At 45.9% G+C, this 14,114-nt stretch overlaps 4 protein-coding genes across 4 annotated transcripts in view; 2 read left to right on the forward strand and 2 right to left on the reverse strand.

Moving 5' to 3' along the window:
- Positions 1-6: 6 nt before the first annotated feature.
- On the reverse strand, positions 7-911 carry GLAREA_12905 (uncharacterized protein; the record flags this gene model as incomplete). The annotated part of the gene is made up of 3 exons (XM_008084668.1): positions 7-42; positions 177-757; positions 869-911. 3 exons carry the CDS (start codon positions 909-911, stop codon positions 7-9), a joined length of 660 nt encoding a protein of 219 aa, XP_008082859.1.
- Positions 912-6,951: 6,040 nt separating this feature from the next.
- Positions 6,952-7,722, forward strand: GLAREA_12906 (uncharacterized protein; the record flags this gene model as incomplete). The annotated part of the gene is made up of 1 exon (XM_008084669.1): positions 6,952-7,722. One exon carries the CDS (start codon positions 6,952-6,954, stop codon positions 7,720-7,722), a length of 771 nt encoding a protein of 256 aa, XP_008082860.1.
- Positions 7,723-11,199: 3,477 nt separating this feature from the next.
- Positions 11,200-12,090, forward strand: GLAREA_12907 (Metallo-dependent phosphatase; the record flags this gene model as incomplete). Its single annotated transcript, XM_008084670.1, has 1 exon — positions 11,200-12,090. The coding sequence occupies one exon, from the start codon at positions 11,200-11,202 to the stop codon at positions 12,088-12,090; it is 891 nt and encodes a 296-aa protein (XP_008082861.1).
- Positions 12,091-12,926: 836 nt separating this feature from the next.
- Positions 12,927-14,114, reverse strand: part of GLAREA_12908 (Ankyrin repeat-containing protein) — a gene marked incomplete at both ends in the record, with an annotated part of 6,626 nt that continues 5,438 nt past the window's right edge. The window contains 2 exons of the mRNA XM_008084671.1: positions 12,927-13,685; positions 13,796-14,110. Of these exons, the coding sequence (XP_008082862.1) occupies positions 12,927-13,685; positions 13,796-14,110 (1,074 nt within the window). The remainder of the gene's footprint in view (positions 13,686-13,795; positions 14,111-14,114) is intronic.

A 14,114-nucleotide genomic window follows, 5' to 3' on the forward strand; every position in this document is an offset into this window, starting at 1 on the left:
ACCCATTTAATTGAAGTTGGTGGCGGCGTCGGGGGAGGTTTGCTATAAGCAGTATACTCGGTACTTTCCGGGACAATTGACATAAACCCTCCTGCGGTGCTTTCACTCATTCGAGAGGGCGGTGATATCGGGCTCATCTCATAATTCTTCCCTTCGTACGCAGAAGGCGTCGTTACCCACGATCGACTCGGAGTAGAGTCGGCTCTCGCAAGACCAGTTTCTGCTGGTTTAGAGATTTCGCCATCTCCCGCCCTATACCCAGCGACGATTCTTGGCTTTCTCGCTTTGGCCTGTCTTCTTTTGTACCACCAGATGAAGACCCCAAGAAGAACAAGGAAAGCGATAGCACCGATCGCGCCTCCGATTACTGGACCCTTCGATTTGCCCCTACCGGAAGACGCTGCTTGTTCGGTAGGTGTACTGGTTTCTGACGATGTGGTTGAGGCGCTGGATGTGACTTGACTGGATGCGTTCGACGTCGCAGATGTGACGGAAGGTCTTGCAGATGTTTTCAGGGTACTTCCTGTACTACTCGGTATCAAAGGATTACTAGGAGAGGTCGTAGGTGCTGAAATTCCCAAAGTTGTTGACGCTGGTGTGCTCTCCTGCGTCTGTGTTGGAGCTATAAACTCTGGAGGGTCCTCTGAATTTGTCGAGGTTACCGTAACTGAAATTATCGGCGTGAACGTAACGACTGACGTGATGGTATTTGTCGGTTTAACCGTAACCGGCTCAGATACATCTACTATTGTTGTCCCTAAGGTGAGGGTTTGTAATGTTAGCGGTTGTGGGCGAGACACGGAAGTCATGTCGGATGCCACCACTCGGTGCGCTATTTGGAAGGTGTTGTGCTTCTTGACCAACTTACTGGTCACCAATATGACCGAATCCGTCGTTTCTGCTCTCTTCATTCTACCGAAGTAAAATGAAGGCTGCGTAGATGATGGTTGAGCAGGAGATGTGCTCTTCGAAGCAGTAAGCTGTGAATGTTTGATTTTTTCGGACAGGCTTGGTCTCGTTGACCATCGATCTCTGGCAACGTGATAGGAAAAATGTTATTCAGAATAAGGTCGATATTCTGCCAGAATGCGCTTTGCGATATTCTTGGCTCTTCAAGCTGCGGCGCCTGCTTTCTGCGAAGTTCGAGCAAAGCAAAGAGACCTCCCAAGGCTAAAAACCAGATATTGATGATGCTGCAAAACAAGTCGACAAGAGTTCTGTCTAACGGAGGTAGTGAGCGTGCTGAGGACGTGTGAATCAGAAGTATTGTGGTTAATGGTCCAAGCTCCGAAGAAATATTCAAGTCGATAACGTATGTCGATTTGAGAAGAAATAACAGTGCTGATGTCGTGACTATTCTAGTCGCTGCTGTACATATGGTCGGTTGGACGGAAAGGTGAGGATGAGTGACTGGTAACGACAGTGGAGAGTATTGGTTCGAAGTCCGAAAGGTTCGTGGGTGGCATTCGAATGTGAGAGGAATATTGACATGATAGACCTGATAATTAAGAAGTCGTCTGCGAAGATATATAGGTGCGACATCGTGGGTCCAGAAGCTAGTCGTAGACATGTTGTGATTGTGCGGTTGTGCAGTTGTGCAGATGTGAATCTTCAATGGGAGAAGAAAAATGGGTAATGAAAAAATTGCACCCCTCAAAGGAGTGGATGAATGTGTCTTATATGAACCTTTTTAGTTTGAGACTCAATCGACTTCTAAACTCAATGCATAGGTGGAATTCCTCACATACGACGTGACAGCACATGTCTTGCTCCCGACAAGAAATCCGCACCCTTCCTGTCCAAAGTTTCCAATATGACACTCATAGTAGTTCCTAAATGATCGTCATCAGTGTGGTTACCACAAATTTCTCCTATTTACTCACTATAAACTACATGATTCATCACACTTAAAAACCGCCAAAGCACTCCGAACCCTTCACTTTCGTTTTTCTTTTCTAGCCAAGCGGAAAATGTCACCACTTATACAAGAGATATAGATACTTGCACATCATAAGATAAACCTCCGCGACAGCACCCATTTGGACGGTATTTCGACTAGTATTCGAATGATTCCAAACAGAAGATCTGAGTGAGAGGAAGAGGCAAAATGCGTAGCAAACCCTTCTCCCCAACAGCCAATGGACCCTTTTCCCATGGTCATTTTTAGACTGAGTACTGTGCATCTACTTCCCGAGTGCCCACTTTCTCAGGTAGCACTAGCTGCTGGAGAGTCCATTTTGCTTTAGGACAAGAAATTCAGACATGTGAATGTTGGAAATGAACATCTCACAGATAAGATTTGTCTTCCCTTCTTATATACATCCAAATATATGCACACAACTAGACTAGAGAAACTACCAAACAAATGAAAAGAGAAATAGAGCTAAACACAAACTTACCGTCACCCGAGTGTCAAAATTTGGCACTTTTGAATGTCTGAAGGATTTCTTTGACTTCCGCTCATCAAACCGTTTGCTTTGCCCCACTCAGTCATGAAATGACAGATTTCTCTGAATGATAGAGTCTTGGGGTTGAGAAAGCACTTGCTTGTGAATCTTCCAATTCTTGGGCAGAAATTCTTTGTTTGCAGCAGTAACTGTATCCACAATAAGACAGATTATTCACAAACGGAGAGTTTTCGACATCCTTGGGTATGCAACCCTACCTTTGAAATTTTCGACGGGATAAACTTGATGGTTTGGTATGAATCCTCGGATTGACGGACGACGATAGCCACATCCCTTCGACAAATTTCCCCGGCTCGTCTCGATCTACCACACAAGGCTTATCTTTGTGCCAGAATCAACCAGGAAAGGTACTGGCTTCCAGATCCATATCGAATTCGGCTTTGAATCCTGATATCTCGTAAGTACTGGCTCCGTAAAAGAAGAGCCATATCGCGTTGCCGTGGCCAGTAATTTCCGTACCTCCTAAGTTAATTGAAACTCGAGTCTATCGAGCTGAATTTCGACATGCGGTAGGTTGTCTCCCGTCCCTCGTGTCGTCCTAAATTATATCATCAGCCCTAAATGAATCTCACCTCATTCTCTCCACTTCGCTACCCAACATCTTATGCTTATTTGCATTTCCACGTGCTGCCTTTCATCTCGCTGAGCTCCATCAATCGTCGCAAAGACCACTGCTCATATAATCCCAGCGACCAACACTTTGTATCCATAGATTCTTCTCATCAAAGCCCACTGGAAGGTGTCAGAATTCATTTCCACCCCATCCTCATACACTGTTTTGCTTGAAGTGCTGGAAATGAACTCTGACTTGCCCTGGCGGTCCATTAACCAGCGCTTCGGAACCATAAATCCTTATCATCTCGCCCCACGTGCATACAGTCAGCCCACGAGCTCCTCGTAGAGCTACGAGCACTCAGCGCTTCCCTGAACTCACGAATCGGTCTTCAATATTAGACTTCCTCCAATATTAAACTTCTCAAACCACTGCGCCAGAAACCTAACTTCCCAAAACCACCCTACATCACGTCAAACTCCCTCAAGCCCCCAACCACGAACGTAAAATTCCCAAAGCGGTAATTCGTACGTCCAGTCATCGTCAAATGCGGCCTGTCCAATAAGAGAACTTTGCGAGAACCCTCGGAGACTTGTCAGCACCAAACAAAGCCGCCGACATGCCGAAGCAACTGCGACAACTCAACAATCGTCGATTCGAGGAACTGTCCTTCCAGCCATGAGGTAGTTTTGTCTGTGTATATGCGACGTAGCCGTTATCTCTATCATAACCGCGAGTTCTTTTCGTCGAGTTTTCCCGTTTGACGCTCGGGTATGCTAGGTGTATGTATGTTGCTTTGATGCTGGTAAAAAAAGGCTGTATGAAAAAATGACGTGAAGGAGATCTAGAAACCGACTTACGACTCGAAGCCATGGAGATACATGATTGATAAACTTTCAGTAACGTTAATTCCGAAATCCGTCATCTGGCGCATAACACCGCGATAATTAGTGAGGGGATCAGCAGCTTCTTTTATTCCAAAGCCAAAACGCATGCTGACAATCAAAGTATTAAATCCGAAAACGCCATCCCCTAGATATTCGCTTAAATAGCGAATTGGAGAGTCCAGCTTAAATCCATCGTTTCGACCGCTGTTCGGGGACAAGAAACGCCAATTCCCAGCCTTGTACGTCGTGCATGAAGGAGTTCGAGATTACTCATTCTCGTTTCCTTGCCAATCAGCGTGCGGCGTAGCTTACGGCCGTGGTGCTCGGAACGATTTTGACGACGGAATCCGTGGGCGTGTGGCTTTCATGTCCGGGCTTTTCAGAGACTCTGAGCTTTTGGGTCGGTCCCTTGCTGGGCACACATCAGATAACTTTATTTTGTGGAGGCTTTCGCTTCGTGAGTGCGAATGCGATGGTGGGGTTGGGTTTTGGTAGGCTAGTTTGGGTACGAAAGGTACATGAGCCTTGTGAGGAGAGTAATCATTTATCTGAATGTTTAGAAATTGAAGAGCCTCGGATTCGGTATCAGAGATATAGGACCCCTAGAAAGTTAAAAGTAAGTCGTAATTCTATGTCGTTGTGCGGGGTGATAAGTTGAGTAAACGATGGAAATGTGTCGGAGGCCGCGGATTGCTTGAACCTGTGATCTGTGACCCATGATTTTGACAGAAAGTGTATAAGATTTAAGAACGTGGGGAAGATAGTAGCCTCATCACGAGAACGACTTGTTATAGCTATCGGGTTCTTACAAGATAATGGACCGGTACGATGAAGAGTCGGGATGAATGTGTGCCGTGGTCGCCGTGAGCGAGTTCTGATATGGATCCCTGAATAATGGAGCTTGAATTGGCATTCTCGTTCAAGAGTGAATGGAAACTCCCCGGAGATCTCTAAATCTCTCGGAAACTTCTATGGATTTCAGGATATAGAATAAGCGAAGCGAGTCTGATGACTCTACAGCGAGCATAGCCAAATGAGGAAACCAAGACGACAAACTCATACCCGCACTCGAGCAAGCAATGAAGTGCAACTTGCAAATGCACGAAGAGTCACTAAGAAGAGCAATCGAAGAAGTTGCGAAACATAGCCTCATTTAATTCATCTCCCAGCAAACAAACGCGCATCCGCTCTTCTGCACGTTCGGAGTCTCCATGATAGCTTCAAAAATTCGGCTGCCTGAGATGTGCGAGCGTGTTTGCGTGCAGAAGCGTTGATACGTTACGAGCCAGCTTACGTGCGCAGAGCCATACAACGCAATTCTATTCATCCGCCATGGGGACATTCTTTCAGCCCGTGTGTTCTGATTGGTTGAGGTACACCATTCGCATTCGGGACCGAGACGGCGGTGGAATGTGGCACGAATGGCTTGCTGAAAGCGGAGGGTTCGACGTTCAGGCTACCGAATAATTTCGCTTCCCCAGATTTATTCGTCACGGTCAAACGTGGCATCAACGATTTCACAGCGCACGGAATTTCCTGTTTGGGCACATAAGATGTCGGATTTTGGTTGTCGGCGAAGTCGTTTCGTCGCCGTGGAGGCTGTGTGTGGGATTTCATCCAGGAAATTGGAACAGTCAGATGATGGGGCCCTTGATCTCAATTCGAAAATTGCGGACCAGTCCTTCATCTGAACGATCAAAGGACGATGCCAGCATGTTGCATGAGAGGCCAGTTGGGGATGTTTTGAAATCGAGATCTAGAGCATCTGGCCAAAAATGCGCTGTGGATTGGCGATGTTTCGTGATCCAATTGATTAATTAACAGCGACAACATAAAACATCAGTACCAAACAAATTTATCGGTGTTTGAATAATCTGATTTAAAAACATATGGTGTCATGCCGAATGCTTTGTCACAGCGCTCCAGAGTAGAATCATGGTCTGCACGCTTCCAGAGTGGTTTTGTCATCTCTAAACCCGATGCGTTGGGGTGTTGTGAGCACAGTAATCCAGTGGGGAAGCTTAAACAAGGGCTCACCTCACTGTCATCGCATGTACAGAAAGACGGTAGGGCGTTTGGCATGTTTGTCCAATGGATCAATTGCATGAACGGGTAGAGGAGATAGTGTAGGCTATACGATGAGGTCTCGCAGAAATGCACATCTCCGTAGGAGACATCTGATGGATAGCAGCAGTGATATCGACTCATTTCGAGTGCAGTACAGTGCAATATTCCAGGCTTTGGCTTTGGCTATTGCATTTGCATTGCTCACCCACGGACATAGAGCCGGATGATGAGTAAATCAAAAGTCCGCACGACTCGCTTGAGGTCGATACGTTCGCAGCCAGTCAAAGAAGGTTCCGAAGTACCTTTCGCACCCTTTGATCGGTCGAAATATGCCCCCGAGCCAGCCAGAGCAAGCCTCAGTCACAGACGAGTCACCGTCTACGCGGGCGGCGGGCTCTCGCGTGCTGAGAAAAGCGAGCACCGCACCCGCACCGCTGACATTTGAAATCGTTGGCGTCGTTGGCGTTAAGGCTGGCGTGGGTCGGGTCGATTGCACATCCTCGCATCATCACTCTGTGCAGGGGACAGAAGGCATCCATGTCGAAAGTCCTTCCGCCTTTTCGCGTCCCCTGGCACTCTCGCACCGGCTTTTACGAACAAAGGAGACGCGGAGCTTGTCGGTCTTATGAATACGCCCAGCTAAACCTGGTACGAAGCCGGGAACGTACACAAAGTCAGCCAGATACAAGAAGCAGCCTCCTCCTCCTGACCAAAGACTCCTTCTCACTCCATCAACACCAACAACTACAACAAACATCAGCCTACTCAAGAACAGACTAAAGCAATCAACAATCGCCATCAACATTCAAACGCACTCATCATCAACTAGAACAATTCTCCATCACGACATCAACCCTTACCTAACCACGACTACCGTTTCGGTTACTGTTCCGTTCACCGGCCCTCGGCCTCGTCTAAAAAAGTTGCAGCCTTGAGTCATTCAGTTCGCAGCAATAACATTAAAACACCGCCCAAAATGTCGACTCGTTCTTCATCACCACTCTCCAACTCCTCTTCCGTCTCTCCATTGAAAAGAAAGGCAATGTCGGTCACTCAAACCTACTACCTCGCTCACACAGCCCGGGGCAAGCTCTCTCATGAGGCTGCTCGCTCGGATCACAACCTCAGACTCCTCGTCGGCCATGCCAACCTTCTCGATTCCCTGATGCTCGAGCTCGCAGAGGCAGAACAAGAACAAGAGAGCTGGTTCAACCAATCGGTCAAGAAGGCTACAAAGACAGAAGGACCAAAGCATATCCAATGGGCGGATACCATTGTCGAGGACCCAGAGGAGGATTGGCAAGCAGAGGACGTAGAGGAATCAGACAGCGATTCTGAATATGACAGCGATGAGGATATCGAGATGGCTTCACACATGGCAACATTACAACGCGTAGCATCTCGACAACAGGTGACCGCAGTGGAGGAAGTAGAGGAGGAATTCGAGGACGATGAGGAGGAAGACTACGCCTCATTATCTTTACACCGAACCAACTCCCACTCCGCTACATCACCACCAGAACTCGACTCGGATTCAGACTCGTCAGAAGACGAATCAATGCCACCATCTCCACCATCAACATCGCTCCCAACATTCTCAGAAAAGGAACGCCGCCAGATCGCAACCACATCCTACTACTCCAAGTCACAACCAACAGAAAGCTCAAACTCAATACCCGCCTATGAGGAGAACTTCTACCTCCCTCAGCGGGGCCCGGGTCTCGTAAGCGCCATCAGCGTCTATTAAGTCAAGCAACGATAGCACTGTAACGATTACGAAGCATTTGAGTTCTTTTGGTCTAGCGATTTTCAGCGTAGCGATGCATATACAACCGGCGTTTTTTGCAGAATACCAAACATTTTTCATTGTCATCATATTTGGAGCTAGGATACTTCCGCTTTGGGAAGGGATTGGGATATACATATATAGGGAAACAGTTCACCACTCAGGATATAGAAACGGGGACCAGAAATTGGTCTGGTCGGTTGGGGATTTCCAGCTCCCGCGCAATTCGCGACGGTAGAGCTAGTCTAGCAATTAAATCAAATCAAATTCAAAAACATTCAGAAAACCATCATCATTCTTTCTAGTTCCTTCGCCTTCGTGACTCCACAAAATTAAAAATCTCAATCTTCACTTCTTTTTTTTCTTCACTGGCTCTCTGAAAACTTTCTATAGGCATGTGCGTGAGTCACGAACGATTTAGCATACGGCATCCGGCTTCTCGGTCTTCCACTTTCACCGCTGGATCGACGGACCCCTGGCTCGCTTAGCCCTGGACTTTCTGCGCCCTGCCGCGTGCTGCGTGGTTCCATTCAAAAGCCGTGCTTGGCGTTGGGATAGGAGTGCGAAAACGAGAACGAGGAACGATGTACGAGCAAACAAACTTCAGGAGTTTTAGGGGGGTTTGCTTGGCATGAGGGGGATAGAATGAGAGGGGGTTGCCAGTGTGGTGAATGATTGATTTGCTTTGATTGAGATTTGGGGAGGTTTGTTTGAGTGAATGGATGGACGCTTGGGTAAGCGGCCATGCGATCGAGAGCTGGAGTTTGGGGTTCTTTGATTACATCGTACGTACTTTATTTCTAAGCGAGCGCACGCGGATAGGGGAAGCGAGGGAGAGGGGGAGGTTGCATATCGGATTTCAAATATGGATTTGAAAGCTGCGAGATCTGGAAGCGCGAGCGATTAATAATTCCGAGGATGCGGTGGGAATGGGGATGGGATGGGGTGGTTCTGGTGCCATGATGGGTTGAGTGAGTTGAGGGTATGTAAATAATAAAATTGTGATTGTGAGGGGAGGGGATTTGAGTTGGGTTTGGATGGGATGGGATGTGGTGGGCTGTTCTGAATAGGTGATTGATGGGGGTGATTTATGTTTGTACGAAGTACGGTGTGTTGTTGGTTGGCAAACGCAATGAAACGAACTCAAGGATTGCGATACAGGAAGCGCGAAAATAACGTCTTAATAGGATGAGGCTTAACTCAAATCCCCTTCCATAAGGAAACGGAATACTATACGGAGTAGACCAACGATACGCGTATTCAAAGTATGTCTCGTGAGCGTACTCCAGATTTGGGCAACACAACGACATCCGCAACTTTCCTTTTTCCAGGCTTCAGCTGTCAGCTTCTCTTTCCCCGCCATCGTATCCAACATATGCCAATCAGCACACCCCAGATACTAGATCTGTGTGAGCCTGACTGCGCCTGACCCAACCAACAGACTCGCATGCTGGCGGTGTGTTTGGCTTTCAGGCTGCCTGGTCGTGAGCCACACGATGGTTTGTACAACGGTGAGGCTGACGGGTACTTGGAAATTGTGTTGCAGAAGAGCGAGGAAGTTTGTAACGTAGCGACAACATATTCGGTGAGGCCGCGAATTTCGCACTCGAATGAGAGTCAGGTACGGAAGTACAAACTTGCTCGGCGCATCAAGCAAACATTCAGTTCGGTGAGGTCTGAATCTCGCTCGCGTATCGCAAGGGGGTTGTCCAGCGCAGTTGCGCGTGGTACGTGTACACGGTATTGTTGGCATTCTGGGCCAGACCATGGCACAGGCAACACAGAAACAAGGACTACCGCGACGAATTTCAAGAAAGGAAATGTGCCACTGAAGTACGTATTTGTGTGAAATATGCCAGGATTTATGGATGTTGTTTGCGATCTACGCGTGACGTGCTCCGATGCTGGAGGACAGGTGAGGATTCGCGTCAGGTGCAGATGGTTGAGATGAAGCTTGTTTTCATACTTATGAAACAATGTCGCTGAAGTTTTGGTAAGGATGTCTTTTAGATATCCAGGTTCTTTTTCTCGTCTCGTTCGTCTGAAACATGAGATATCTGCGGCCTTCAAATGTCCTGTCCAGATAAAAAACTGGAAATCCGTCGCAGAGTAGGTGAGAGAATATTTCCGCGTCCAAACTTGGCTATGAGAATTGGGAACTCGCCAAAATAATCTCAGTCCAAGATTAAATTTTTTTATATGAGTGGGTCAAAACGGCTGATTCGATTTGCTATTCACTTCAAAGATGAGGTCTGTAAGAGAGAGTCTCGTGACTCGACTTTATTCTATTTTCAGTGTAAGCAAAGAAAGAAGATTTTTGGTTAGGGTGACTCTTATATCATTGTCTCTCAATTCTGAATCTGATTCTGGGGATCATTTCAACACATTATCCAAAAGCATTACCCCAAAGCCGAGAGACATCCTCGCGAATAATTAAAAAAATGTAGTTGTCAGAGCACGATATTTGTTTGATCTCGTAACACCAGGTCTTCCATTTTTTGACATTACTTCTTTCCATATATGAGATGCTTATGACGCTAGTTAATCCAGACGAAACTAAAGTGTTTTTCGACCGTTGCTTGACTCGAAATATACTTTCACTCATATTATCAACTTCAAGTAAGGGTTTCAAGATATTACCTCAAGCGTGAGCGTCAAGTGTTGTATAAGGCTATATTGATTAGTATCCATGCTTAAGTGGTTGCTCGGTAGGATTGCATTTATATTTTAGGCTCGTTTAAAATAGACGTATCTGCACAAGATGGACTTTTCAGTGACGTATCCTGCCACATCCAGCTTAGATTGCTCTTCATATCGATAATTAGCACCTTTCCTCTGGAATCGTCTGCAATTTTGAGTCGTCTGTAGACGGATCTATCCTCGAGAACTTATGAGGCTTTTCCATTGTCTACAGTCTCTCCTTTATTTGTCTTCTGGATTCCTTTTCAGAGTCCACTTGAAAGTTGAAACTTTTTACGTTTAACAAACCCGATCCTATCTATTAAGCCAGTAAGCTCATACTTGGAATTAGTTTACTTATAATTATTTTATAGTACTTGAGATGTAGGATTGTGGGAAAGAGGTGGTAGTCGTTTGTTCCAGTCACGGGATCTACCCGCTCGATCTAACGTTACTTTTTCAACCTAACGACAAGTCCCTAATGACCAGCACTAAATTTCAAGTGGTCTAGACTTTATTGAGTTTGAAGCGGACTACCTACTTCATGTCAACATTTATTAAGGGGCATAAGTTCGGCAAAAACTCCCAACATACCGGCAAGCACGACCCAAACACTGTGATGAGAAGGTGGTACCTCTCGAATCAGTGTCAAGCCACTCCACCATTTTGTTTCTGGAGCCGAAAATACATGTCCTCAAAAAACAAAAGATTAACAGTCAACGAAATTAAACTCTTTTGAAACAACATTCAGCTGCAACGATGGCAGGACCTACCATTCCAACTCGTGTGATGGTCGTCTCAAACACCCACGAGCATTCCCTAGACGGCACCACTATGCCACAGGTCGATGTTTTACTACATACAGGGGATCTTACAAACTTCGGAGAACTAGACGCATTGAGAGACAGTGTGAAGATGATAGGCAGTATCGACGCAGAGTTGAAATTGGTCATTGCAGGTAATCACGACATGACACTCGATAAAGTTCGTAGAGTCGAGAACCTGTCGGACGAAGAATACAAGAAGTACCATGAGCAGGCGATGGAGATAATGACGGGTTCTTTGGCGAAAGAGGCGGGCGTTACATATTTTGAGGAAGGAACGCATAGCTTGACACTCAAAAATGGTGCTAAGTTTAGTGTGTATGCTTCGCCTTATACACCTGGATCTGGTGGATGGGGATTCCAATACCAAAACCACGAAGACCGTTTCAACACTCAAAATCAAACATCTCCTGGAATGACATCAATCGGAGGACACACGATTCCTTCAGGCATCGACATCATCATGACCCACGGTCCTCCACGTTCGATACTAGACCAAGTCGACAGCCAATCATTAGGCTGTCCTAATCTTCTCCGCGCAGTCGGTCGTGTTAGACCTCTACTACATTGCTTTGGCCATATCCACGAAGGTCATGGTGCGAACATCGTCACCTGGAAAGAGGATGGCAGTGTGAAGGATCCGGAACCAGCAACGCCGTTGGAGACGGAACAGGTTAATGAGTATCCGTATGCTAATGAGTGGCTTGTGAAAGTTGGGAAGCAGACGCTTATGGTTAATGCGTCTATTATGATGAATACGGCGAAGGGGATGAGGCCGAATTGTAAGCCTTTTGTTGTTGTTGTGGATTTGCCGAAGATGGAATAAGGGGTTCTTCTTTGATGTCTATAGTTCTATTAGCTGTATTAGCTGTTAGGGTGGTTTGGGCGTTATGATCTAAGGATCGATCATGGAGTTGAGTCTCAACAGTACGGATCTAAGAGCGGATTCAATGGAGACTGAACGCCTCGAGAGAGGGACGTGGGATTTTTGTTCTCTGATAACTGGGGACGGGATTACTATTATGCAACATTCCAATCAAAATCAAGGGAAATCAAGCAACTCGAGCTACTCATGATACGATGGGTCTGACATCATCGTCACTAATTACTATAGCTTCTATCTTCCCGGCTATCATCTGAACCCTGGGTTTTTCTCATTTGATGCGAGATCGAGAGTGGTAGCCAGTCGAGGGTACTGTTTAGAAGAAATAGCAGTGTTGTAGTTATGCACTATCCGCGAGCAGACAAATCGAAATTCCTAAAAGCCTTTTGTCAAATTTTGCAAACAATGAGCTTAAAAGTCGTGCAGTGGTACTACAAAATCACTTGAGCAAACATTGGTTTAAAGTTGAATTTGCAAGGCCAATCAATTCAACTGCAGTTGGCATTTACTCAACATACCGTATGTTTCGGAGACTTAGCAATACATAGACACACAGCTAAATTTAAGAACATGTTCACAAAATTGCGGATACGCTGAGAAGTCTACTCTGTTTCAAATGTTGTGCAGATCGAATCACTCACTGTATTGTCAATCTTGAGCTACCTTGAGCGTTGCCGCATCGCTATACTATGTGCCCTTCAATCTAGATTTACAATTCGGTATTATAAGCATGTGAAAGAAGACCAAACTCGCATTTGTGAAACGACAAAACCGAGTCACTACACTCGAGTGTCAAAGGAATAACCCCATTCCTCTAGGACCTTGCGTAATTTTCGAATTTTCTTATCACTGTTTTCCCAGAGTACGGCGAGATATTCCATTGGAGACTTTCCATCTTCATCCACCACATTTAGATCCGCGCCAGCCTGTACTAGCATATAAGCAAAGCTGGCCATCAACTTGGGATTCTTTTTAGCATAGACAGCGATACATGCATGAAGTGGAGATCTCCAAGTTTTGCTTGTCCTATTAGCATCTGCCCCACTCAGGAGAAGATACTCTGCTGAATCTTTGTTTTTGGCCTGGATAGCAGAGATAAGAGGCGTATCCCACGCGGTATTTGCCGGGTCGCCGTCCGCGTTGGCACCGCAAGAATCTATCAAAAGTTTGACCAATTCATAAGATCGCCCACCCACTGCAACAAGAAGGGCAAAGTGTCTCTCATTCCTCGCGGTGCGTAATATTGAACCAACTTTAGACTTGTCTCGGTTTAGCAGCGAGTTCCAAAGTGAAAATATTTGCGATGTCTCAAATGTCGATGTTGTCTCTGAGAGATTAAGTCGCTGAAGAAGCAGCAAGTTAACTCTCCAATGCCAGGATATTTGAATGGGCATATCATATACGAATCCCTTCAAACGCGGAGTAGGAGCGTAGTGCTGTATTACTAAATAAATCCAGTCAAAATATTTTCCGCATAAAGCAATGGCCAAAGGTCTTAACATATCATTGCCGTGGAAAGTTCTCACATACTCAATCGCCTAAAAAACTAGCACATTAGCCTCTGTGACTACTACTACTCTTGAAAGTGCACACCAAATTGTAGCAAATTGGAGATATGGAAGAGATAAAGAGAATAGGTTATGCTCACACTACTATCCGTAAGTAAAAACGAAACTATGTTTATTTTTTCTGCAATTATAGCCTTCTCCAGAAGGCTAAGATCAGTAGAGTTGGCAAGAGTGGTCGTTTTGGCGGCTTTATGTTCCATTAGTAATATGAAAATATCCAAAAGTCCTCTTTCCGCTGCCATATCAAGCGCTGTCGTTAGGTCTTCAATCCCATAAGGATCTGTTATTGAGAACACCTCGTTGGCATCCTCTCCGTGCTGTAGCAATAGGCTAACAATAGAGTGAGACTCTGAGTAAACTGCACTGCAGAGCAAGGCGACCTTTTGCAATTCCACCTTA

Source organism: Glarea lozoyensis (assembly GCF_000409485.1).
Source record: "Glarea lozoyensis ATCC 20868 chromosome Unknown GLAREA21, whole genome shotgun sequence".
NCBI lineage: Eukaryota > Fungi > Ascomycota > Leotiomycetes > Helotiales > Helotiaceae > Glarea > Glarea lozoyensis.